General features: G+C 54.4%; 7 protein-coding genes and 1 pseudogene across 8 annotated transcripts, besides 1 other annotated feature; 4 read left to right on the top strand and 4 right to left on the bottom strand.

The window, feature by feature from the left end:
* Positions 1 to 501: 501 nt before the first annotated feature.
* NCS54_00806000 (GYF domain-containing protein) lies at positions 502 to 5401 on the bottom strand (the record flags this gene model as incomplete). Its single annotated transcript, XM_053153460.1, has 4 exons — positions 502 to 821; positions 878 to 4466; positions 4522 to 4939; positions 5298 to 5401. The coding sequence occupies 4 exons, from the start codon at positions 5399 to 5401 to the stop codon at positions 502 to 504; spliced, it is 4431 nt and encodes a 1476-aa protein (XP_053009435.1).
* A 2742-nt stretch (positions 5402 to 8143) lies between these two features.
* NCS54_00805900 (Ribonuclease P protein subunit) lies at positions 8144 to 8836 on the bottom strand (the record flags this gene model as incomplete). Its single annotated transcript, XM_053153459.1, has 1 exon — positions 8144 to 8836. Exon 1 carries the CDS (start codon positions 8828 to 8830, stop codon positions 8144 to 8146), a length of 687 nt encoding a protein of 228 aa, XP_053009434.1. The 5' UTR covers positions 8831 to 8836.
* A 413-nt stretch (positions 8837 to 9249) lies between these two features.
* NCS54_00805800 lies at positions 9250 to 11940 on the top strand (annotated as a pseudogene). The gene is made up of 3 exons: positions 9250 to 9452; positions 9539 to 11393; positions 11467 to 11940.
* Positions 9250 to 11940: a sequence feature.
* Positions 11941 to 12236: 296 nt separating this feature from the next.
* NCS54_00805700 (Pantoate--beta-alanine ligase) lies at positions 12237 to 13385 on the bottom strand (the record flags this gene model as incomplete). Its single annotated transcript, XM_053153458.1, has 1 exon — positions 12237 to 13385. The coding sequence occupies one exon, from the start codon at positions 13383 to 13385 to the stop codon at positions 12237 to 12239; it is 1149 nt and encodes a 382-aa protein (XP_053009433.1).
* Positions 13386 to 14305: 920 nt separating this feature from the next.
* On the bottom strand, positions 14306 to 16236 carry NCS54_00805600 (MFS domain-containing protein; the record flags this gene model as incomplete). The annotated part of the gene is made up of 4 exons (XM_053153457.1): positions 15916 to 16236; positions 15751 to 15862; positions 14666 to 15697; positions 14306 to 14613 (listed from the first exon to the last, which is right to left on the bottom strand). The coding sequence occupies exons 1-4, from the start codon at positions 16156 to 16158 to the stop codon at positions 14306 to 14308; spliced, it is 1695 nt and encodes a 564-aa protein (XP_053009432.1). The 5' UTR covers positions 16159 to 16236.
* A 2505-nt stretch (positions 16237 to 18741) lies between these two features.
* NCS54_00805500 (Aldedh domain-containing protein) lies at positions 18742 to 20517 on the top strand (the record flags this gene model as incomplete). The annotated part of the gene is made up of 3 exons (XM_053153456.1): positions 18742 to 19028; positions 19085 to 19284; positions 19343 to 20517. The coding sequence occupies 3 exons, from the start codon at positions 18742 to 18744 to the stop codon at positions 20515 to 20517; spliced, it is 1662 nt and encodes a 553-aa protein (XP_053009431.1).
* Positions 20518 to 22255: 1738 nt separating this feature from the next.
* On the top strand, positions 22256 to 22973 carry NCS54_00805400 (Hypothetical protein; the record flags this gene model as incomplete). Its single annotated transcript, XM_053153455.1, has 3 exons — positions 22256 to 22391; positions 22448 to 22525; positions 22582 to 22973. The coding sequence occupies 3 exons, from the start codon at positions 22256 to 22258 to the stop codon at positions 22971 to 22973; spliced, it is 606 nt and encodes a 201-aa protein (XP_053009430.1).
* An 859-nt stretch (positions 22974 to 23832) lies between these two features.
* On the top strand, positions 23833 to 24656 carry NCS54_00805300 (Hypothetical protein; the record flags this gene model as incomplete). The annotated part of the gene is made up of 2 exons (XM_053153454.1): positions 23833 to 24546; positions 24606 to 24656. The coding sequence occupies 2 exons, from the start codon at positions 23833 to 23835 to the stop codon at positions 24654 to 24656; spliced, it is 765 nt and encodes a 254-aa protein (XP_053009429.1).
* Positions 24657 to 24786: the final 130 nt, after the last annotated feature.

Raw genomic sequence — 24786 nt, 5'->3', positions numbered from 1 at the left:
AAAAAAAGTGAATGCAAACCACCCATGACAAGTAGTCTGCCCATGAAAAGGATGACTGCCAACGTGGTGATTTATGTGATGTACCAAGACAGAAAGGCGAGGGCCGCGCATCACGACTAAAGACGTCAAATTCCTCAACAACGCTGACATGTTCACTAACACACTACACACTACACAAGACTTCGCATCTAATACAATCGCTCCCTTAAAACATGGCGCTTCCACCACCTGTCCGACAGACTTTTCCGCACACGACCCCCCAGCCCTTTTCATCAAGCGTTGTTTCCGTACCGTCGTTGTCCATCATCATCAAAGGCATAACGTCTCATCCATCCACTCCACCCGCTTAAACTAACCCCAGAGCATCAATACAAACAGCAAGCTTTTCGAGTCTCGAGACATTGCCGACGAGACCATCCTGAGCATAACATGTGCGCAATACAAACAAATCCAAGGCGGTGCCGACGAATTGCGTCCTGGACCCCTTCAGGAGCGAGGCTTCTATTTCTTTCCCTTCTTGCGGCCAGGCACCACCTTGAAACCGGCAGCCTGCATGCTGGCATCGTCACGGGGTCCGGCAGCGATACCGGCGGCGTTGTTCGAGCTTCCCTTCTTGGCAACTTCATTCCAGCCACCGCCATTGCCGCCCTTTAAATCGGCAGGCTGCTTCTCAACGACGCCACGCTCAGCAAGCTTCTTGCGGCGAATAAACTCCTCGGCGAAGTGGCGACCATCCATGGTTGTAGAGTTGGCGTAGACGGCGTCCGCAATCAAGCCCGAGTCCAGAGGGAGGATGTTGAGGGTAGCCTGGAAGCTGGCAACTGCGATAAAGGTCAGTCACAAAGGCCTTGAATAGGTGTTATATCAGGTTACTTACTGTCGTTAACACTAGTGATTCCCCGGGACAGCTCCTGGCCGACCCATTTGTTGAACTCGTCCATGGCGGCGTTGCCGGTGTCGGTCTTACCGTTACCAGAAGTCGCAGGCTTGGAGACTGGCTTAACGGGCGAAGAGATAGGCTTGATGTTGGCGGCACTGACCGAACGACCCTGAGAGGACGGGCCGGTGGGAATCTTGACCTTGCCACCGGCTCCGACGGTAGCCCATCCGCTTCCAGGGGGCGGGGCGGCGGCGGCAGCGGCAGCGGCAGCAGCGGCCGAAGCAGCATTAGTGAGGATCGGCTGGCCGGTCTTGCCAGCGAGGTTGGCGTAACTCTTGGATACGCTGGCAGGGGTGCCGGACTGGACGGTAGCCTGGCTGGCCTTTGCCTTGCGGAGCTCCTCCTCACGCTGGATTTCAGCCAGAGTCTTCTTGTTGGAAGATGAACCCGAAGGAGTAGAGCCAGATGTAGTTCCCTTGGAGGGGCCAGGCTTAGACCAGGGGCTAGCAGAAGGTGCAGGAGAGCCGTGACCCCAGGTGCTAGAAGCAGGCAGGCCAGCATTGGCAGCCGCAGCAGACTTCTCTCGCTCACGAAGAGCGGCAGCCTCCTGCTCGAGAATGGCCTTCCTCTGAGCAGCAGCAGCCTCCTCGGCCTTGGCTGCCTTACGAGCCTCAGCTTCCTGGATCTCCTTCAGGCTTGGGCCCTTGTGTCCCTCAGCCCCAAGATCTTTGGCCCATGGAGCCATGGGTGGCGGCTGAGCATTGGCCGAGGCGCTGGTATCGGGGGTTCCAGTCTGCGAACGGTTGTACTGCTCAGGCAGGTTGGAACGAGCCCGCTGTGCGGTCGGGGCTGGGAGAGGGGTGCCCGTGGAAGCGGGAGGAGGGAAAGGCATCGGCATGTCGGGCTCAGTCGGCTGAGCGGCGGCGGCAGCAGCAGCAGCGGCGGCAGCCTGAGTCTTCTGAACTTGCTGAGTGAGAGACAAGGCATCCTCGGCTGCCTTCTTCTTGGCCGCGCGGGCAGCCTTGCCGGTCAGGACTGGAACCTCAGCAGGCCGCTCGGCTTCAGGGGCTGTCTCGGGGACAGGAGAGCTCTCTTCAACATTGTCGTCTTCGGGAGTCTCCTCGGCCCTGGCCGCCTGCTCGGCTTCATGCTGAGCTCGTAGATCCTCGAATTCCTGCAGGCGTTCCTTGAATCCCTCAGGGTCTTGCTCGAGCGTATCGGTCTCGGGGAGGCCAGTACGGAGGTTGGCATCGGGGGCAGGCGCGCCAATTGGCTGAGGGGCACCGGCACCAGAAGTCTGAAGAGAGGCGAGAACCTGGCGCTCAGCATTTGTGAGGTTAGCTAGGTCATCGTCTCTGAAAGGATCCCCGTTTCCCGAACCCGAGGGTGCAGAAGTTTGAGGGCCAACGGGTCCAGGCCCATCAAAGAACCCCCCCGAAGGCGGCACGGCGCCAATGGGTTGTTGGTGAGGAGGCATTCCAATGGGGTTTGGGGAGGTGATGCTACCAAAGCTGGGCTGGCTCTGGAGGCTGTGAGCGCTCGAGTGGTGCTGGAGCATGGGTCCTGGCATCTGGAACTTGGACATGGCTTGCTGGCGCATGACGTACTCCCGCTGCTGGACCATGAGATACTGCTCTTCCTGCTTGCGTCTCTCAAGGTTGTTCTGCTCTTCGGCCGTGAGCGTACGTCCAAAGCTGGGGAATACGCCGCTGAGGGGAGGCACGACACCAGTGGTCCCTGTAGGGGAGAAAGGCCCGGCCTGGGTGGGAGGTCCATGAGGGATGCCAATCTGGGGAACCAGGAATGGTTCGCGAGAGTTGCCAATTCGTCGGATGAGCTGTCCCAGGGGCTCAAATTCAGGATCTTCGACCTTCTTGACACGGAGGTCGGGAGTAAAGAAGTTGGCCTTGTACCAATCGTTCATCTCAAGACCAGTGAAGGGACCTTGGACCTGCCCCTGGGGATCAAGGTACACCCACCTCATCCTGTCAGGCATGACCATCTGGCGAACTTGAGCAGCGGGAGTTTCAGCACCACCTTGGCTACCTCCGAAGGGCAGGCCGCCGCCAACGGGGGTGAATGACTGGGGTGCAGTGGCAGTGATACCGGAATGACCAGTCTCACCAGTGCTGAAAACACCCTGAGATCGAGCAGCGTCACCCGAAGGGAAGAGGTCCTCAAACACACCGCGGCTAGCTCGCATCGGGCTCTCCGTGTCACGGGAAGGAATACCAAAGTTGCCGCGGCCGATGGCACCGAGAGGGTTGGTCTGCCTAAGGTCAGGCATGGAATCAGACAGGTTGTTGTCGTGCTCATGAGCTTGCATCTGTGCCTGCATCGCCGCGGGGAAAAGAGAACCCATCTTGCTCCCGCGGCTGATGCTTCCAGACCCGAGACCACCAGCGCTGCCAGGACCAAAGACGTTGTTGAGGTTGGACAATCCGGGTGACTGAAGATCGCCAATAGGGCTGAATAGAGAGCTGCCAAAAGCACTACCCAGGTTAGGCCGCTCGCGGTCCGGGGTACCAATAGTAGGGCCACCAGGAGCGGGCCAGCCAGAGAGAGTGCTCAGGGAGGGATAGCCTTTGGCACCAACACTAGAAGTTTGGCTACGATCGCCTCCATCGTAACCACCAAAACCGCGTCCAATGGAGCCAAAGTTGGAGGGAGCATCTTGAAGGCCGGCACCATGAGACTTCTCATCACTGGTCTCGTCGTCATGACCGTGGCGTTCAGCGGGAGGGCTGCGGTAGGGGTTAGTCTCGGAGGGGCTCACAGGGCCATTGTCATCTCCGTGGCCACCAAGGTTCAAGCCCGCCATGCCAAAATCGCCCGTGGATCCCTTGATCGGGGTGCCTAGAGTGCCTGCTCGGTTGCCCTGTTGTAGCCCAGCGGCGTCAGTATCCTGCGCTCCCCCGAGAACAGCGCTGCCTGAAAGACCATCATCGCCAAATGGATCCGTGTCCGTTCGGGGACGAGATCGCCAGGACTGCTGGTTGAGCGGGTTCGGGCTCTCCACAGCCTTGCCTGCAACGTTTTCCGAGCTATCCTTGGGCATGAGATGGGCCAACCTGCTTCCACCAGGCGCTCCACCCACGCGTTTGTCACCGACGGCGGATGAGGAGGGGAGAGCAAAGTTGCCGAATCCTCCGGCTCCGGGCGTGGTCTGGTTAGATGGTGGCCAAATAGAGCCCATAGGTCCCATTCCACCCGTGTTCGACCTCATTAGAGATGCAAAGGGCGGCAGCTTTCCAGGTGCCTCGCGGGAGGTGGGTTCAGTATCGGACTCGTCTGCCTCGGATTCCTTGAGATCAGTGTTCTTGCGGGGGAACCAGAAGGAGGGGTCGTCGCGAGAGAAGCGCCCCGCGGCCGTGGGTGAGGCCGTGGCACTTCCTCCAAACGGATTCGATTCGAGGGTCTCTCGCCGGCGAGCCCCCGGTCGTGTGGCAGAAGAGGGGGAGCTAACACCAAAATTGTTGGACGCTCCTTGGGACAGTGAAGCCTTTCGTCCATTCGCGTTGACCTGGTGAGCCTCTTTGTTCTGGGTTGGTGGCTTAAGGGGAGAATTGATTTCTGTCGTAAAGGCCTATTGGCGGTTAGCAACCAAGCAACGTCAAGCTGCAGCATAAGAACTAGCGCACCTCCTTCTCCTCCAAAGACATATCCTGCAAACCCATTGGAGTGGTATCTCCAGTTTGATCCCAGCAAGCACCAGGCTCCTGTGGGATGTGATTGTCGTTGCTTTTTCCCCACCCTCTAGCAGCGTGTCCATTAACCTGACCTGGATTCCAGCCGGATGCAAAAAGTCGAGATGCGTCTTCACCCGGTTTTTGCGCCTGGAACATGTCTAGAAGGTCCTCCTTTGTATAACGTGCAGGAGGTAGGTCATAGGTCGACGTGGTCGCGGGGACAGGTGTAATAGAGGGCTCGACGGTGGCTGGAGGCTGAACTGCATTGTCGGTCGAGGCAGGTGGCTGTAAAGAAGGCTGGCCCAAAGGAGTCGTGGATGACCGTCGGAAGGTGAGAGTGCCATTAGTCGAACGACCATCTCGCCTCGCCCTGTAGGAGTTAGTCAAGGTCCAGAGAGGCTGGTTCAGCGAGGCCAAGATGAGAGGGGCACAGGAAGGGGGGGATCGTGTGACTGGTAGTCGATGGACGGTTGCTCGGACACAGAACTGGTTCGGGAACAACACAAAGATCATCAACGAGCGTGTGCTCATGGCGAACAAGATCCAGAGCGTGGCCAAGCATCCGTCGCGACAATCCAAGCCAAGTGATGCGCAGCACACGACATACTGTGCGCCGTACGCGGGGCAACGGGGAGACACAGTACGCAGCACAGCATGTCGCCCATCATTCCCAAGCCCGACGCGATAGGCACGAAAAAAACGACAAAAGGCGAGTGGCAACGACTTACCAGTCTCCAGCAACAGCTCCCCTCCCATCAGCTCTTCCACTTCTAGAGTTGGGGTTTTGGCCAGCGGCAGCCGAGGCAAAGCTCGAAGGAAGATTAGTCGGCATGGTGAGTAAACACTATCGTAAACAGGCTACTGAAGCAGTGTCGGTTGCGTCGTCTCGGATGCGTGATCGAGCGGACGAAGGTTGGTGGTGGAGAGGCGAAGGTGTTTTTCGTCCAGTCCAAGGGCGCAAGCAGTGAAATCGTGCGAGATCAAGCGGCCGGTCGAGGCGTGGGTGATGATACAAAAAGCGGCGGACAAAAGGATCGCCGATAGCTGCTATCTAGCTCTGTGCGTTCTTGCTGGTCAGCCTGCTGAGAGCGAAGACGTAGCAACAAGAAGTGTTGGGGCTAGAGGTGCGAGAAGCCGGAGGAGACACAGGCACAAAGGATGCTTGAAAGCGTATTCGTACGTGGACTAGGGTCACCAAGACGAGGGGTGGCGGGCAAAATGATATGCGATATCGTCAAGAGGGTGATACTGGCAAGAATCGGCGAGAGAGCGCGACGTGATCGTTGGGGGGTGGTTTTTGTTTTCGGGAGTCCGAGGAGTAGAGGGTTTCGTGTGAGGTTGTGGTGATGTAAACGCTGCGGTTTGGGTTCCTGGTGAACGAGGAGGAAAAAAAATCAAAAGGATTGGATTTTTGAGCCAGAAGCAAAATTAGATAGAGAGGTACCTCTCGCCTCTCCAGTGCAGTGCCAGCCTCTTTCGGGCTTCCAGTTCGCGGGTGGGCAGGGCACCGTCCAGCGGGAATCAGCACTGTTGGCGCCCGATTTCCAGGTGAGGGGCCCCTGTGGTTTGGGGGCCGTTCCAGTGGCACCCCCGCCGTGGTTTAGTGGGGTTTGCTGGTTCGGACAGCTGGCAGGTGACCTTTGAGTGGCCAGAGCGTGTCAGGTGCCGGCCCACTAAGCCTAAAGTGGCAATAAACCGGGCTTTTACCGGCATCGAACTTCGAATTTCCTCTGCAGAATATTCGAGGCTCCATCTTGTACGGTCAGGGCTGAATCCTAAACGAAAATGGAGACGAGACGCAAAAGCCATTCAATTCATTTCTCGTCACCCGTGTCTTGTGTCTGTTTCGAGTGCCCGATCGCCTCCAGCGTCTAGCCATCTTGGCTATTGGCTACCGAATTCCTGGGTCAGGGGGAATTCCACGGTTCGAGCAAGGGCTGGGCTGGCTAGCACCACCAATCTCGTTATTGATCCGTCAATTTGTCGAGTGGTGGCAAAGTACTTCTCCAACATTCACGGTCACGTGCCTGTTCTGGACAGCACAGTCTCCATGTCGCGTCGCATCCATGATCCATCTCAGCCTCCGTGAATTGGTTGAGCTTGGCACAACCACCTTGGAAAACGCAGCCCGCCGCAAACTGCAATGTTCAAACTTGAGCGGAAAGTGGCAGACAATCTAATTGCAAGGTGGCAACACGCATCTAGACCAACAAACGCCCTCAACCATTTCCCCCAATAAGGTTTGGGCAAGCAAACAACGCCAGTATCCGGAGAAGGGAGGGCGCAGGAAGGTCAGAAGGTACTATGACCAGCAAGCAGGATAAGATATTAAGGGGTATGCAGCTGCCCGGAGGATACGGTCATATTCTCAGCTCCAAGTTAAGGGCCCCAAGACGGGTACTGTGCTGTTGTTTGCTGCACAGCGGGAATGAATGACTCAATGACTCGAGTTCTGGAGGCTATCTCCCCATCCTTCCCCTTTTTGCCGCCATGCATCACATCCGAGTGCATGGGGAGAGCCCTGTTTTGACGCCTCGGGCTGCAGCCTCATCGGGGCGGTGTCATAATGTGACTGACTGTATGGACTCCATCTGATGCTTCGGCGATACCGATATTCCAAGAATCTTGCCTTGCGCGTCACCTCTATGCGCAGGTGCAAGGTTTTCCATTCAACGCTATGGACCGTCAGCTTGTTCACCCTCCAGTGCTTTTTATCCAGGCGTTCCTAACTTACGCGACAATCAGCGTGAGTAGCAGTGTACATGCCACTGAAAGCCATACCTCAGCAGACCGAAACGAAACTTCAGGTGGACTACCAGAGCTTGACAAGCCCAAGAACTCGCAGTATTCCAGATCATCGTGGTCGGGCTGTACCGGACAGAACCGACATGAGTATACCGCAATACCCAAGTACGCCGAATTCAGGGCAAGAATACACCAAGACCCGCCCATTACTATTGTAGCAAGCAGATGTGTAGACATGTCATATGTCCGGGAAGTCGGGCGAAGCCAGCCGAGCAGACCGATGCTGCATGTTACAATGAGCATCTGTGTTATTTTCGTCCGCGTTAGTAACAACTATCTCAAAGCTCTTCATAGGAGTACGCACCCAGAACATGTTAGCAGCATAGATAAATAGGGAAGCTTCACCGCCGATGCGAAATACGAGGTCGAGCATATTTGTGCTCACCAGAAAGAGCATCATGGTAAAGGCGCGAATACTGGGGCCAAGCATCTTGTCCGGTAACCGCCATTGCCCACCCGATTTGGGCACATGGGGATAGAACAAGGTCCCTGCGAACCGAATCATTGCTGGAGCTCCAGGCAGGCGGTGGCGAGGTGAATGAAGAGCATTGAGAGTACATCAATAAGAGTCCGTGATGGATATCTTGGAAATTGTGAGTTGTCCAGCTGATAGACCGCTTGCAGCATTGTTGTTTGTGCTCTGAGCCTGTTGCCAGAGAGGATCTTGACAAACCTGGCCTCACAAATGAAGTGAAAGGGTGAGACCTGGCCGTTGATGTTCCCAAGTAGCAGACCCTGGCAAACTGGTCTCCAAATGCTAGGAGCTCTTTTAGATGTTGGGCAAAAAGTGTGATTTGAACTTCCTGTTGGCGCGGTCCGGTGCCCTCAACATCATCTGATCTCCCAGTACCTCGAACGCAAATTGCTTGTCGGCCTTATCCTCTCCTCCACTTGCATTTTTCTCGACCGGTACCTCGATACGGAAGATTGTGCCTTCTTTGGGGACCACTTTGAGTCCTCTTTTCTTTGTAATGATCTCCAAGACGAATTTGCGATCGCGAACCACGACACCTTGAATACCAACCCGGCTCGGGCAGTGGCTTCGAGCGACCTGAATAGGAGCACCATGAAACTCTGCACTAGCCAGTTTCACTGCCGCACCAGGACCACCCGTATATAGATCGTTGCCAAGTAGTTCCCGGGCGTAACCCAGCCAGAGTTGACTCAGCGGCTCGTATATGTGATATTTCTGGCCATCCTTGGGTATGTCGTGAAGACCCAGAGTGCGTCGCTCGCGGGAAGAGAGGGGCTTCGGGCGCTGTTTCTGCTGTGCCTTCTTCTCCTGACGAGCTTTTCTGCGCGCAACACGGGCGTTGACGGTAGATGGGGGTGGAGAAGTTGGTCGGAGAATGAGCGTGCGGTGTTGGATTTTTTCGGAATAGATTCGATTGGCGCTGTCTGGCGAATGCGCCCGAGCCAGAAGATCCTGGGTGTACTTTTGTACGGCGCTGGCCATGATTATCGTTGAGGGAAAGTTGTGTACTTGGCACAGAAAAGTCGTCTTGAAAGATAAATTGTCAGTTAAGCAAGTCGGCAGTCGGCGAAAAATGTGCCGCCCTCCGATGTTGCCAATTTCTGGGGAAATAGCTGGTCCAAGCTCCTTCCTTCACATGCCACGAATCGGCTCGGCACAACCGTCGCGATGCCCCACTTGGTCGATCTTTAGCAGACACTCATGTCGCGAACCTCTGGGACACGGCGACAGACGGCAATGTTCCTTGTTCCTGACCTTTAACCAACCCCGACTCAGTTCCTGACGTGGCGTCGTAACGACTCTGGATATGGTGTCGTTGAGAAGAAAGAGCAGCTGATTGTCGACCCATTTGCCGGCGCCCGGACTGAATCTACACGCTTCCATTCGTCCCAAGTGTCAGCAGTCAAAGGACGTCATCAGACATGTCACACAACGAAGACGCGGTCGATTCGTCGACCAATTCGGCCCCGGATCTCCAGATTCTGGGCGATGAGGTGACTCTTCAGCCCAGTGGCTATGTTGAGCCGCCTCCAAAGGCCATCCCTGAAGGAAAGGAAGAGGCCTTGATGGACAAGTTTGCCTCGTTCCGCTCTGAACCATTTCAGTGACGTCTCCCTCCATGTTGCCACTTGAGCTACTCCCTGCCTTCTGGGTTTCCAAGGCGTACATACTAACCAGCATTGACCACAGGTTCCTTCGTGAAGTGTCGCTCTACGTGTCTGGCCAGGGATGGCGAGCGTACGATCGCGTCATTGGCCAACCCGTGTTTTACCCCGGATTCTCGGAGAACATCAAGAGCATGGTCCTCTCGGCACCCCTTCTTCAGCAGCGCATCAGCCAGCTCGCTGAGCATCGCGTCGCCGTGGAAGAGCGGGAGGGCATGCTCCCCCGGGATGCCAAAGACTACAGTACCAAACGCTCTCAACGACTTAATGAGATTGAGTCCGGACTACAGGAGCTCGCAGAAAAATGGACCGATGACATGATTTGCAAGATGGAGAGCAAGACGTTCATCCGTGGAGCCTATTATCTCGTTACTCAGTTGTTGACGCGAGCCTATCACCAAGGCATTCATGTCTCCAGCGAGGAAGTCTTGCGGTTACGCAAGGTTGCCGAGATTGCGGCCAAAAAGAAGCAGAGCATCGTCTTCTTACCAAGTCACCGATCCCATGTCGACTACGTCTCTTTGCAGCTCATTTGCTATCGGTTAGGCCTCACATTACCAACCATTGTCGCCGGAGACAACTTGAACATCCCCGTCCTAGGAAGTTTCCTCCAACATGCTGGCGCCATGTGGATTCGAAGGCAGTTCGGAGACGATGTTCTGTACACGACGCTGGTCCAGTCATATATCGATATGCTGCTGCAGGAAGGCTACAACTTTGAATGTTTTATCGAAGGAGGCCGATCTCGCACTGGAAAACTGCTCCCGCCCAAATTTGGCATCCTCAGCTTTGTCCTTGACAGTATCCTATCAGGCCGTGTCGAGGATGCTATCATCTGTCCTGTCAGCACTCAATACGACAAGGTTATTGAGACTGAGGGTTACGTCACCGAACTGCTCGGCATGCCCAAGAAGAAGGAAAACCTAGCCGACTTTTTGAGTGGCGGTTCTTCGGTTTTGTCTCTCAAGCTGGGTCGTGTGGATGTTCGCTTCCACGAGCCTTGGAGTCTACGAAAGTACCTAGACGAACAATTGTCTAAACTGCCCAGTATTCCGGCTGGCCTTGACACGGAGCACCAGCGCCCTGAGGTGAGGGCGGTTCGAGAGAAACTCTTGCGTGCTGTCGGCTACCAGGTACTGGGTGACATCAACGCTGTATCTGTGGTTATGCCGACAGCCCTCATCGGAACGGTTCTCCTGACACTTCGTGGGCGTGGTGTCGGCAGAGAAGAACTGAGACGCCGCGTCTCGTGGCTCACGGAACGTGTTCGTGCCAAGGGTGGTCGAGTAGCCCACTTCGGCAACGCGCCTCTATCTGAAATCGTCGATCGCGGCCTCGAGGTGCTCGGCAAAGAACTGGTAGGCGTGATTGAAGGTCTCGCCGAGCCCACGTATTATGCTGTCGACCGTTTCCAGCTGTCATTCTATCGCAACATGACGATACACCTGTTCATCTACGAGGCCCTGGTCAGTGTGGCCATGTATACCCGCGTGAAGCAGGGAGGCGGGCCACAGATGCAGGACATTCCCTTTGATGAGCTCAGGGAACAAGTCTCTTTCCTGTCCTCGTTGTTCCGTGGCGAATTCATCTTTTCCGGTGAAGGTCTCGATGTTAATCTGGACAAGACGCTACGAGGACTAGAGGCAGATAACGTTGTTCGTGTCGACCGCGATGCTGAGGGCAATGTTACCATGGTCGGTCTTACAGACGACGAGAGAAAGGCCGGAAGAGAGAACTACGACTTTTACTGCTTCCTCATCTGGCCTTTCGTCGAGGCTACATGGTTGGCGGCGGTCTCGCTCATGGGGCTTACGCCTCCCCTGGGCCAGAATGGAGAGATCTGGATCGAACAGAACAAGGCGTACAACAGTGCCCAGCTGGTGAGTTACCATTGCCTTCCACAGTTGAGGGGCCTTGTTTTCAGTTCAAAAAGGTTACTAACTATCGATGCAGCTCGGCAAGACACTGTTCCACCAGGGTGATCTCTCATATTTCGAAGCCGTCAACAAAGAAACCCTCAAGAACTCATACCTCCGCTTCGAGCAAGATCAGCTACTCCACGTGGTGAAATCCAAAGACCCAAAGATCCCCCCACGGATCCAGCTCGACGCTTCCTGGCGACCATCCCGAGACGCCAAGACCGGTGCTCTTCGCGCCGATGGTAAGCTGTGGGACTTTACGGAGAAGATTGCCAAGTCGCGCCGTGAGGGCAAGAACCGCCGCAATGGCGCTACCGTCAGCAGCCGCGTCTTGCGGTTGACGGATGAGCTAGGTCGTAAGCTCTGGGAGGAAACGGTCGAGGCCGAGCGGAGCGGAAAGGGCAGAGTTCCTAGTCGGCTCAGCAATGAAGAGAAGGAAGCACTTGGAAAGAGTGTGAGGGAGGCCAGGAAGAAGAGAGAGGAGAGGGGAGCGCGGGCACATCTATAAGAGAAGGAGATGTATCATGGAGGCCGTGTATAACACATTTGTTGATAGCGAGTTTTTGTTTCGTAACTATATAATTGAACCAGGTACTAGCCCTCTGACCGTCGGGGATCCCTTGTTTTTAGATGCACTTTTCTGTGTGCCCGCCAGATCCTTCTCGTGCCGTAGAGCGTTCTACATATATCCAAGTACAGCAGATCCTTCTCCTGTCTATTTTACTCTACTATTTTGTTTGCCAGCTCTTGAACAGCTCCGGTCTGTTCGGGTATTCTCTTGCCTTCTGTCTTTCTTCTGTCTCTCTATTCCTCCTTGGCTTCTTTGGGCTCGAGGATAAAGTTGTCTATGATGCGCACCATGGGTCCCCCGCTGAATCCCAGATCCTCGCCCTCCTTGGCCTCCTCAACCGGCAACATCCTGATGGCGCCGCTCAGCACGGCTCCGCGTGTGGGGTCCACCTCATCCACCTCCTGCATCGTCTCCGGGTCCGCGAGGGAGATGTAGTCAACCTCAAACCGCGAGCGCTCGGTGGGAGGGAGGTCATCCTGGACGGCTGATACGGCGGCGATGAAGTTGTGAGCAGCACCGAGGATACTGGCTCTATCGCGCAGGCCGCCCGAAGTGTACACGCCGGCGGCGGTGCGGAGGGCTCCGGGGAGGACAATGGCAACTGCTCTCCGCCGGGGACCAAGGTATACATTTCGGGAGCTCAGTGCCAGGCCGTCGGCGTCGCGCTCAGTGGGGCAGACAACGGCTTGAGAGGGGACAAGGAAGTCTTTGAGCATGCGACGGAGAACGACGGTCTGCTGGATATCCTTCTGGCCAAAGTATGCGCGCTCAGGCTGAATGATGTTGAAGAGCTTCATGCAGACCGTCGCAACACCGCGGAAGAAGGTTGGCCTGCTTGCGCCCTCGAGAACCTCACCAACAGGAGTGATGGTGACGAAGCTGCCCTTGCTGTCAACATCCTGGCCTGGGAAACCGCTCGGGTACATCTCCTTGGTGCTGGGCGCAAAGACAGCAGTGATGCGACCGAGGTTACCACCGTCATCTGCAAGCTCCCTGTCCAGCAGGGCCAGCTTTCTCGCATCCTCGTCCCAGGTGACGGGGTAGGAGTCAAGATCCTCCTTAACACCGAACTGAGCGGGATTGACATAAATGCTAATGACGACATGGTGGTTCTCCTTCGCAGCGGCGCGAATCAATGACAGGTGACCCTCATGCAGGGCGCCCATGGTAGGCACGAGACCAACGGAGCGGTGGTTGATGACATGAGGCTGGCGCCAACGACGGAACGACTCGACGGTGCGCAGGACACGGATGGGAGACTTGGGTAGCGTCTCAACGGACGACGACGACGAGCAGGCAGAGGCCATGGTGCGGACCGAGGTGAAGGGAGCTTTTGAAGGTGCCGAGGAGCAGCGATGTCGGAGAAGACGGAGGAGCAGCATTGCGATCGAACTACAAAAAAAGAGCAGAACTCTTTTTTAAAGGCAATGCGAAAGTGTAAAGAAAGAGAAGAGGGGGGGAGAGAACTAACCGGGGCAGGGATATCCCATGGCGAAGGGAGGAGAATCCTTCTCGTGATGGTTTCTGCGGCGGAGTTTTGGGGACGGGACGGTTGACGATGGACCGACGGTACCTGCAGCGTTTGGTGGGGTTCGAGTTTTTTTTTTGGAGAATGCAGGGGGTCGGCATGTTTTTTGGAGTTGAGGGGTTTCTTTCATGTGAGAGCTACCCTACAGCTAAGCCTCGAAATGAAATTTTCAACAGCAAGCTTCTATATTCTACTCATGATGCTCAATACACAATTTAAAGTCATGATAATGATGGAGGAGGATCTACCAGGATAGCTGCCTCCAACAGGGATATTTCCATGGGGGCATGTATGTTGGTCGATCATCATCAGGTCATGGATGCTACCACCAACAAGGGGTTGCATCGCGAATGTGAGGATCTTTACGTACAAACTATACACAAAGAGTCTAGGAGATGTGATGCAAGGTTGCACTCGCATTGTCACCGTTCGACGGCAAGGAACTATGGAACTTTGTTGTCGGTGAAATTATTTGAAACCAAGTAGACGCAGCTACCTAGGTAGTCACATGCAGAGGTGGGTAGGTATGTGTATGAGACAGTCTTGTCAAGAAACAATTATGAAAATCTTGTCTATGTCATTAATGATAAAGTATAGGAGATTATGCCCGTCTAGTACAAGTCCTGAACGCCTGCTTCTATGCCACTAGTTCCTTCGCTCATGCCCAATATTGTCCGTCATGGTTGGAGACAGTCTTGCTCCACAATCAACCTCTATGCGTTGTCCATTTTGTATTATCCAATTCATAAGTAGATATGCAGTCAGACCGACAGCTTAAGCCATGCCACCCTGGATGTTCTCAGGGTTGAGCTTCTTCCACCGGGTAGCAAGAGCAATGATGGTGGTGAGGCCAGTGGCGGCAATGGCCATGGCAAAGGTGACCTTGAGGCCGTGCATGTATCCGTCAATGACGATGGGCTGCTCCTCGGCGGAGAAAGAGTCACGAATGGCAGTGGCTCCGGTAAGGATGAGAGTCTCCTTGCTGATGTGAGGAGCGTGCTCGACCACGTACGAGATCATCTGGTTGACAAAGGCGGCCTGGCCAGCTGAGACGAGGAATGCACCTCCAAGACCCTGGAAGACTACAACTTGTTAGTAAGATGGTTGTTAATGAGCCAAGAGGAGTAAACTTACACAGGAGGATACCGGTGGCAGAGGCAAGGTCCTTGGGCTTGACACTGCCCTGGACAGCAATCATGGGGATCTGGAAGGCAGCGCCCCAACCAGCGCCAGCAACGATCTGGTAACCAATCCACTTGCCAGTAGAGGTGTCGACGTTGAGGAGGTACAGGAGACCAGCACCAATGGTCGCAACGGCGGAACCACCGATCAGGAGGGGCTGGTAGTAGCCAGTGGCAGAGACCAGAGCGCCGCTTCCGATGGTAGCAAAGGTGACAGCGATGATGAAGGGCAGATTGCGGACACCACTGCTAGTGGGGCTGGCGTCGTGAACAGACTGGAAGTAGATGGGAATGTAGTAGATGGCGAGGAAGAAGGCGCCGGCAAAGACAAAGGCAAAGGCGCTCATGACGGCGACGGTGCGGTCCTTGATGAGGTGACCAGAGATCATGGATCGCTCGCCCTGGTACCAGCAAGCAAAGGCCCAGGTGGCCATGATGAGGACGAAGCCGACAAGGAGACCGATGACAACGGAGGAGTTCCAGGCGTGGGCCTGGCCACCGTACTGGACAGCGAGAATGTAGGAGATGGTGGCGCCCATCATGAGGATGATGCCGATGGGGTCCATCTGTCGGATCTTCTCAAGGAGAGGAGCCTTCTCGGGGATGGCAGTGCGAGGAGTCTGGAAGAAGAGGAAGATGATACCGGCAGAGACACCTCCGATGGGAAGGTTGATGTAGAAGCACCATCGCCAAGAGACGTGGTCGGTGAAAGCACCACCCAGGAGAGGACCGATGACACTGGCAACACCATATGCGGCACCGATGATACCGGTAAAGGCAGGTCGCTTCTTGGGAGGGGCAGAGAAAGCGATGATGGTGTAGGCACCGGCACCCAGACCAGCGGCGCCAACACCAGCGATGGCACGACCAGTGATCAGGGCCTCAGCATTGGGGGCAGCACCGCAGATGACGGAGCCGAGCTCGAAGATGAGGATGGCGACGATGAAGGACGTCTTGAGAGGGAAGTACTTGTAGATTTTACCCCCTGGGTCGAGTTAGCGATAGGGCTGAGAGGCGTCAGGGGGGTTCGAGACTTACAAGTTGATTGAAAGGCGCCGACAGTCATGAAGAAGGATGCGCCGTACCAGCCGACCTTGTCAAGACCCTTGAACTCTTCAGTGATCTTGGGGATAGCGGTGGCAACGATAGTCTGGCGATAAAGTCAGCATGTTGGGTAGTCAAGGGGTAATGTTAGCAACCCACCAAATCGAGGGAGAAGAGGAAGACACTGAGGACTAGAGCGAGGACGATGAAGAACATCTTGATACCCGATGGGTACTCATCTTCACTGAGCTCATCCCCACCGTCGACAGTGCCATCGGTGACGTCCTCAAGCTCCTCACCCTCCTTCTTCTCCTGAATGTCTTCTCCTCGAAGGGTCGAGGTGGTGGATTCGGGGCGGTCCGGCACATCAGGGACCTCGAGTTTAGTTGGTTCGGCACTCATTGTGGTTGTAGTTGCTGTAAAAGGCCAGACTCTGGATTTTTGGGTGGAATTTAAGCTTATCTCAAGCCAGAGGTGGATGCCCGGGTGAGTGTTGTCGGTTGAAGCTGTTGATCTGAGATCTGGGCCATCACCACCAACGGCGAGACATCACCATCTTTATATCGAATGACAGTCATAGCGCCTGATACTGCCAAATTCGCAATCTGACTGTGCTCAGGAGTTAAGATGCACCCGTATTCCAAAATCCGCTGCCTTAGACCCGACAACAATAACGAGTGGTAGCATGGGCATAACGTCTTGTCCAGCCAGTCAAGGGTTGGCGGAGTAGCGGACTCCACTTGATGTCCGCCGCCGCAGCGCTATCACCTTTCTGGCACTCGTGTGCTCGTCCCAAGAGGGACACATCTCGTAAGCGTATTCCGCACAAGTTCGGCAAGCGCTGACGCTAAGTGAATAACCTCCAAACTCGTGCGGATATTGGACGATCCAAGGCATGTATTGGGCCGAGACGGAAGGCTTTGTGGCTTGCCTTTTGGCGTTGGTTCATGAGCTTTGGTCCGTCGACTCGGACGAAACAAACGGTGGTGGTTGTCAGAACCCTGTTGCTTAATCGCAGAAACTTTCCTCGACAAGCGTATTCCAGAACGACATGGCTCATGATGACGCGTGTGGCATCATCTCTGCCACGTGTTGGGCTGTTTTTTTTTCATCCTTGGCGAGCGAGATGATCTAACATTCCTTGCCCATGAAAAAAAGATCTACCATATCCAGTTGGATGGCACGGTGGGTACACACTGCAGTCAGATTAGGGAGCCTCAAAGGAAGCGACCCCCCCAGCATAACGCTTGGCATAACTGTAAAAAAGCATCAACGTCCGCTGCAGACACATTATCTCAGCAGATGAAGAGGATTGAGTGGAGAGACGACAACAACCACCATGCCGTGACTCATTTGTGGGAACATCGATACGAATGCTTAATCCGACGCAGACTTGTTCAACACCATGGTTGACTGGAGTTAGCCTGGAGATTGGAGATAGCCAAGGTGAGATGCAGATCTGGATGGCTGTGCGGTGTAAGATCCGGCGACCATCGGTAGCTCCGGATTTAAGAGCCAGGATGCATCCCTCGACAAGGCCTTTTGTTTTCCGTCCTCCTCACAAAGATGTCCGTCCACCTTGTATCTCATCTCACGCGTCAGCAGAATGCTGGCGCATGGTGCTGTAATAGCCTTATGAAAGGCTCGAGAAGGCTCGCATGGGGCGAGCCCTTGCAAGGAGGGAAATCTTGGGTCGGGTAATGGCTGCAGATCCCGAACAACCCTGACCAACCCACCCGGTGCTCCCCGGTGTGTCCCAAGCTTGTTTTGACTCTGTTGCATTAGGGATCATTCTTCACGGACGGATTTCGTACGAAGGCAGTGGGCAGATGGGCTGCGGATTAATGCGGAGTTTTGTAAGCACCGACACACCGACGCTGCGGAGCGTTATGTTGGGACAGTTTGGCGCTGCCATGCTGACGAATTTCAAACGTCCGCCAGAGAGTGATTGTTCCGAAGGCCGACACTAGAAATTTTCTGCTTCAAATGGTTGGCTGAAACTTGTTTTGGGCTGGCGCTAGATCTCTCCAGTTTGGAATCTGGGTGTGAGATGATCTGGATCCTTGTCCATCAGCTGCCAGACGCTGGGAGGGAGTCACGTGGATCAGCTCGTGACTCGATATCTTTGGATCACATGCTCTAGCACGTGAGGACTTAAGCCACGAGCTGGGAGCGCCACATCCTCTAGCCACGGTTTGCGGGGGTTTGAGCAGGGCTTGGCATCTAAGCTCAAGATGGTGAGTTATGCGGTCCGGCAACGGAGCCGGTCGCATGGCCCGGCGGCAGAAGACGTCTTTACGTCACGGAGCTGGTAAACTGGGGTAGTCGGCTTGACGTGGAGGTCGTGAACGTGGGAGTTGGCATGGATCTCGAATATGGAATTGACATAAAGATGAGCTGCTTTACCTCGATATGGCAAAGAACAAGGTCCTCTTGTTCATCTCCAGGCCCCATGGCTGTTGGCTGAGGTAGGCAAGCGGAATGTCGGTATCGGCGGTTATCGATAAGAGCTTCACGAACAACGCCTTCTCCCAAAACGACAAGAAAATCGACAATTCTCTGCGTGGCTTTCATGTCTGCAATTGAACTTCCTCATAGGCTCAAGCTGGCTCTGGGGAACCCTGGACCTGGACCTGGACCTGGATGACCAGATCAAAAGGCGTAAAGATAGCCGCAGGGCGGGAAGCAATTGCCGACCTGTCTCGCCCGCCGCCGGCCATGGCCACCTTACCGAAAAGAGGCAATAAATGGTAATTTCGCGACGGGCAACCACCCACGCCAGAACACCATTTGTCTAACAGACACGGCTTGACGGCTCCCACTGTTACGCCTCCCTGTCAATCCCTCCACTCGGGAGCCTTGTACTTGCAGTTTGGGGGACGCCCCCTTGTGGAGATTTGTGGAGGAGGCGGCGATAAGTGAGATTGGGAGCCATCTGCTTCACAAGCTACCCCTCCTCCAACTCGGTCTGCCAACAGCTATAAGATGCGCTCTCCCCTTGGCTCTGGGCTCGTGAGGGTCTCACGTTCTCGTATCTTTTGCTCCGTGTACCATAAACCCGTGCGACCGTTGATGCTCCTTCGGTGCCGTCCTTCATTATCCCCTCTGAGCAGATTCACCACGACACATCACAGCTTCAGCACAATGGCCGACTTGTTTGTCAACCTCGAGGCGCCCAACGGCGTCAAGTACAGACAGCCTACTGGACTCTTCATCAACAACGAGTTTGTGCCTGGCTCATCAAGCCGAAAGATCACCTCAATTGACCCTGCGTGAGTACCTTGGACCCCAACGTCTTGGAGCTGCGCTGATAGGCAATTGCTTGCAGTACCGAGAAGGAGATTGCCACAGTCCACGCCGCCAGCGCTGACGATGTCGACAAGGCTGTCAAAGCCGCCTACGCCGCCTTCCGGGCTCCTTCATGGAAGAAGCTGCCTCCTCCCGAGCGAGGTATCCTGATGAACAAGCTCGCCGATTACATTGAGCAGCGCAAGGAGATCTTTGCTACCTCAGATGCCTGGGACAACGGTATGCTTCAAGAATGGGATTCAAGTACATATGAAGTGTACTAACATGTTGTGTGTAGGCAAGACATATGCCGATGCCCTCGGTGGTGACCTCGCTGAGGTTGTCAACACCATCCGGTACTATGCTGGATGGGCCGATAAGATCCACGGCCAGACCATCACCACGAACCCTCTGAAGCTGGCTTACACTCTCCGCCAGCCTCTCGGTGTCGTCGCCCAGATTATTCCCTGGAACTACCCTCTCGCTATGGCCGCCTGGAAGATCGGCCCCGCTCTCGCTTGCGGAAACACCATCGTCATGAAGGCTGCCGAGCAGACCCCTCTGAGCATCCTGCTCCTCGCCGAAGCCTTCAAGGCTGTTGGCTTCCCCCCCGGTGTTTTCAACGCCATCAACGGCTACGGTGCCGAGGCCGGCCCCCCTCTGGTTGAGCACAAGCTGGTTGACAAGGTTGCCTTCACCGGCTCCACTGCTACCGGTACCCAGATCATGAAGATGGCCTCCAAGACCCTCAAGAACATTACCCTCGAGACCGGAGGAAAGTCTCCTCTCCTGGTCTTTGCCGACAGCGATATCGAGGAGGCTGTCAAGTGGTCGCATATGGGTATCATGTCCAACCAGGGCCAAATCTGCACCGCCACTTCTCGTATCCTGGTCGAGGATAAGATTTACGACCAGTTCATCAAGCGCTTCCTCGAGACGACAAAGACAGTGAGCAAGGTCGGTGACCAGTGGGACTCTGACACCTACCAGGGCCCCCAGGTCTCGAAGCAGCAGTACGAGCGCATCCTCGATTATATCCAGATCGGAAAGTCTGAGGGTGCTCAGGTCCTTTCTGGTGGAAAGGCTGTCGACGCTACCAAGAAGGGTTTCTTCATCGAGCCCACCGTTTTCGGTGAGGTCAAGGACACCATGCGCATCTTCCGCGAGGAGATTTTCGGTCCCGTGGTCGCCATCGCCCGCTTCAGCTCCGAGGAGGAGGCCCTGAGCCTGGCCAACGACTCTGCTTATGGTCTGGGCGCCGCCGTCTTCACCAAGGACGTCGAGCGGGCGCACCGAGTTGCCGCCGAGATCGAGGCCGGTATGGTGTGGATCAACAGCAGCCAGGACAGCGAGCCCTACATCCCCTTTGGCGGTGTCAAGCAGAGCGGAATCGGACGCGAGCTCGGCGAGGCGGGTCTCGAGGCTTACAGCAACACCAAGGCTGTGCACGTCAACCTGGGAGCTCGTCTGTAAGCTGTGCATGACTTAGGCTGTTGATGACACCCGGTTCAAGGAATAGGCGCTCGGCGTAAATAGTATATCAATTTGAATACCAAAATTGTTAAATCGTATAACTGGAAGTCCGCTGTCGTATCTGTCTCGCTGGTGCTACGCGTGTCATGACAAGTGACTTGTCATGAGGCTTGGGGAGGCAAGTCTTGGCGTCTTGGTGGATAAGCTGAGAGATTAAGGTTAAAACGCCCAGGCTATGTCATTGATGAGCAGTAGAATCCTGACGGCTTTGTATCAAGGACATGGTTACATAGTGTCATGCATGTGGGATGTTCTGTCACTGCCCCAAGATGGGCTAATGACGTCTGATGCTTACGACCATGATCAACCTCAGTGGACACTCTCAACTGACAGGATCCACGGCGACGACCTGGCTCGCTTCGATGGGCTTGGGCTTCTGTTCCATGTTTCTAGGCAAATCTTGGCAACAAGTCCAACTCTCCATCACAACCAACGACCGACTCTGCTCTCCTCTGCTGCCGGGTGTACTTATCCCTGGTAATCTGCGCAATTTCTGTTACTAAAGCGTGTGCTTTGATGACTTCGTCGGACGGAAGCGTATAATGGCTTCAAGGTTCAAGTGCTATGATTTTGTCCAGCCAGCTATATGTGGTTCAAGTCAGTCAAGTGAGGGGAATAATGGCTCAGAGCCAGGGAAAACGGAGCTTCGTCATTGTCTTGGAACGCTCAGACTGGATTCATCTAAGAAGCATGGGATACAAATCCAGCCGAGGGGGAACGGCCTGGCTAAGGAATGAGGGCTGGGCCGTTTCAGCCTCAACGTCTTCATACCATTGCGTTTGGGTTGTGGTATGTCCCTGGATTTATTTGCATAGTTTGAGACTAGAGCGACACCAGAGCCAAGAGATGGTTTCATATGGCTGGGGGAGGCTCATGGCGCTGGTCGATGCTCCTGGGTGGTGGTTCCGCCCAAGGCACAGCGCTTGTTGATCCTACCAAGTCTGACCAGAATTCTGTAGCATCAAGCCACGTTCAGGTTGCGGGGTTAGATATGCGTGATGTTTATTTGCCAAGATCGAGGTACTTACTTCAGGTTTTACTTCATAATAAATCTGGAATACTAATCGTTGCATATGCTGACTGTTGAATCACATTCCATGGAAAATCATATTTGAACTTTATCATGCTAGCTAGTGATGTTGTAACTTGTAGAGTAATGCCAACGCAACGAATCATTTCCAAAATTGGCCACCTACATAGAAGTGGTTATCAACATTCGTTTTTTTTTTTTTTTTTTTTTTTTTTTTTTTTTTTTTTTTTTTAGATAGGTTGAGTAAATAGAGGGCAATGTGGTGTTGAGAGGCTAGCCCCCTCCCATCCCCAACAGCATCACTGGCTTGAGTAGTCAAGGTATGATGGCTGGAACCAAAACAACATGGCCGCCCTGTCTTTGCGTGCGAATCTCATCCAAATGAAACTTCCAGGATCGCCCAGCAACTGGAGGCCCGGGCCTCGAAACATGCAAGCCATGCTTGAAGAGCGTTCCATCCTGACGACAAGGTCGGACCCCTCATCAGTTAGGTACTCTTGAGGATGTTCCTGGGCAGTATAACTACAACCTCCATCGTCTTTCTGTTCACGATCTTGCCTTCATTAACGACGGCAGAAAAGCACAACTTAGTAGGCAACTCAAGTGCACCCTATCTTTGTCCTCATATCCTCTCATCTATCATTCAAAATGGTCAAGACACTCAACATTCGGGTCAACTCTGCCATGATCAGGCAGCTCAACCAGCAGGGTTACAAGCTCTGCTTTGCCACTGGTGTCCAATCCGGCGGAAGAGTCAACTACAACGTGATCGCCTCGACTAATAGTACGGTTCCCTATGCTCGATTACATCATTTGTATTCTCTGACTAGGGGTTACTAGGTGTTGCTTCGAATATCACGATTCAGTGGGAGCACTCGTATGCCATCGCTGGCAGTACGAACTCTTTTCAACCAGGATGTGATTATCAGCCATGACTTATCCGTAATTTGCAGCGAGCTTACTAGAATCTTTAGCCATGCTCGTTGCGGCCACAAGCCCGGCCGACATCAATTTAGGCCAGAGTTACACCCTACCCCAGGACTTCACCGACGGAACCGTCAACGATGACTCCTCAGCCCCCAAGGATGGCATCCGTTTTGTCAATGAGACCCGCGGGGCCGCTGCCATCCTCTACAAGAAGATCAACGGCCAGCACGCCCCGATCTACATCAGTGCCATGGCCCTTCTCCCCCAAGGCACCGAGGACATCACCCCGCTCAGTAGGGTGGCCGTGTGGTTCCAAAACGAAGCCCAGACCTCTATGATGATCTCCAATCTCCCTGGCGATTCTAGAGAGATGGAAATGAGCTTCCTGACGGAGGCGACCCTGGAGTATACTGGTTCAGGAAGTTGGGTCCAGGTTTAAGAAGCTTGTTCCCGACCGAGGATTCAGGTTGGCTTCTCGAGACCGAGAGGATGGGCTTATAGAGCATAAGGGTGAAAAACACTGGTTAGGTGAAGATGGGCGAAACCGTCTGAATAACTACTCTACAGAGTGCCCTAGTGCAGTTGAAGATCTCTCAGGAGTGTCTTGTTGCCATTGGTGCCTTTTGACTTGAACTCTGTTAACTGTACTATCCTCGCTTCGTAACTTTGGCCATGTGAGTCCCACAGCCTAGGGCAACGAAGATGTCGTCAATAGGCATTATTCTGTATGAGCGCTTCGTCAGGCCGTCTGTTGATTGTTTCTGAACTGGCCATAATGGAGAGGATAGGAACTTCTCTGTGATTGGGCCAGGGAGTGAGTGAGTGAGTGATTGGATAAATGTATCCCCGCTCCACCAAGGTAGCAAGTGAAGTGGTCAAAGCTTTCAGCTGTAGTGGCTAGTCACAGCACCTAGCTCGCCAGCCAATACGCTGGCTATGGCACAGCAAAGCTACGTAATACGCTCGTGGCTTGGGTCTCAATACGCCCCATGTCTGTATGTAATTTGGCAGTTTCCATGCCGTGAATGAGCTCTCAAAAGAATGCCTTACCTTTATTGATTTGAAAATAGCTATGGCAGATAACCGACCAATGATGGTTAGAACATCCAAGCGAGCGGGGGTCTTGCATAGAGTATATATTGTCTTGGGGTGGGAATCATAATCCTGCGACGTCATTGTCAGTTGAGTGACTGCAGCACAACACATCAAGCCTCACGCGACATTTTTCTCTTGGCGATTTCCTCATTGATCCGGTTATTTACTTTCCTTTTTATCCATACTCTCTGGAATAATTCACAATGGAAGATCTACCGCCAGACTACCAGGATCAGGATCTCCCCTCCTACGAAACCATCACCAATACCGCGAGTACCGCAGTAGCTCCCCCCACCAGAAGCACCCTCGGCCCCGCTACGCTCTACATCTCGGGCCGCTTCATCTACTCGACCGACCCCCAAGCGCCGCCGCTGTACGAGTTCTCCCACTCTATCGGCTATCTGCACGAAAACGACCGCAGCGTAAAAGTCGAACGGGTTGATCAAGTTGTCAAGACATCAGCCGGGATATCGCAGGTCGTTCTACGGAATAGACACCTCTTCGATCTAAAACACCCGACCGCTGCCGAGTTTCCCAACTTTGCGTACCACGCCGAGGCCGCGACGCGTCGTGTGCTGTGCTCGTTTGGAGCTTCTACCTTTCGAGTTGGTGGGATATTAAGACATGGGAAGGGATATCGCTTCGAGCGTGCAGTGAAGGGTGCCGATCGAAAGCTTGAAGCCCAAGATGCGCTGTTCGAGGTGAACCCTTCGCGGGACAAGGCAGTTGGATACGAGTGGAGAGACGCGCAGGGGGAGTTGATAGCTCGTGAGGTCAAGGATGAGATGGCAAGCATGAGCCTGGTTATCACGGCCGAGATGAGCGCCGAGATGCGCGATGCTCTCGTAGCGGCGTGGATCATCAGGATATGGTGTGAGCTGTCAAATGGGGATCACTCGGCGATGCGTCTTATGATGGTGAGATTCAAGACTGTCAACGCCGTTGGCTATGCTCCGTGATGACTGATGGGATACAGGCCAGCGCAGCACGGGGTCGAAGGATCGTGAGCGGATCAATCCTGAACTAAGCAAGGTGAGTGAAGCGAATGACGATTGATCATTGTTTATGTTGCCTTTGCTAACGACTGGCAATAGTTTTATGATCTGAGGAACAAGTGATACGCCGCTGGCTGGCGTGGTACTTGAGCTCGCACCGTA

This window comes from Fusarium falciforme, chromosome 6 (genome assembly GCF_026873545.1).
Source record: "Fusarium falciforme chromosome 6, complete sequence".
Taxonomy (NCBI): domain Eukaryota; kingdom Fungi; phylum Ascomycota; class Sordariomycetes; order Hypocreales; family Nectriaceae; genus Fusarium; species Fusarium falciforme.
The sequence above is the reverse complement of the archived record's forward strand: the minus strand, read 5'-3'. Positions and strand labels throughout refer to the sequence as shown.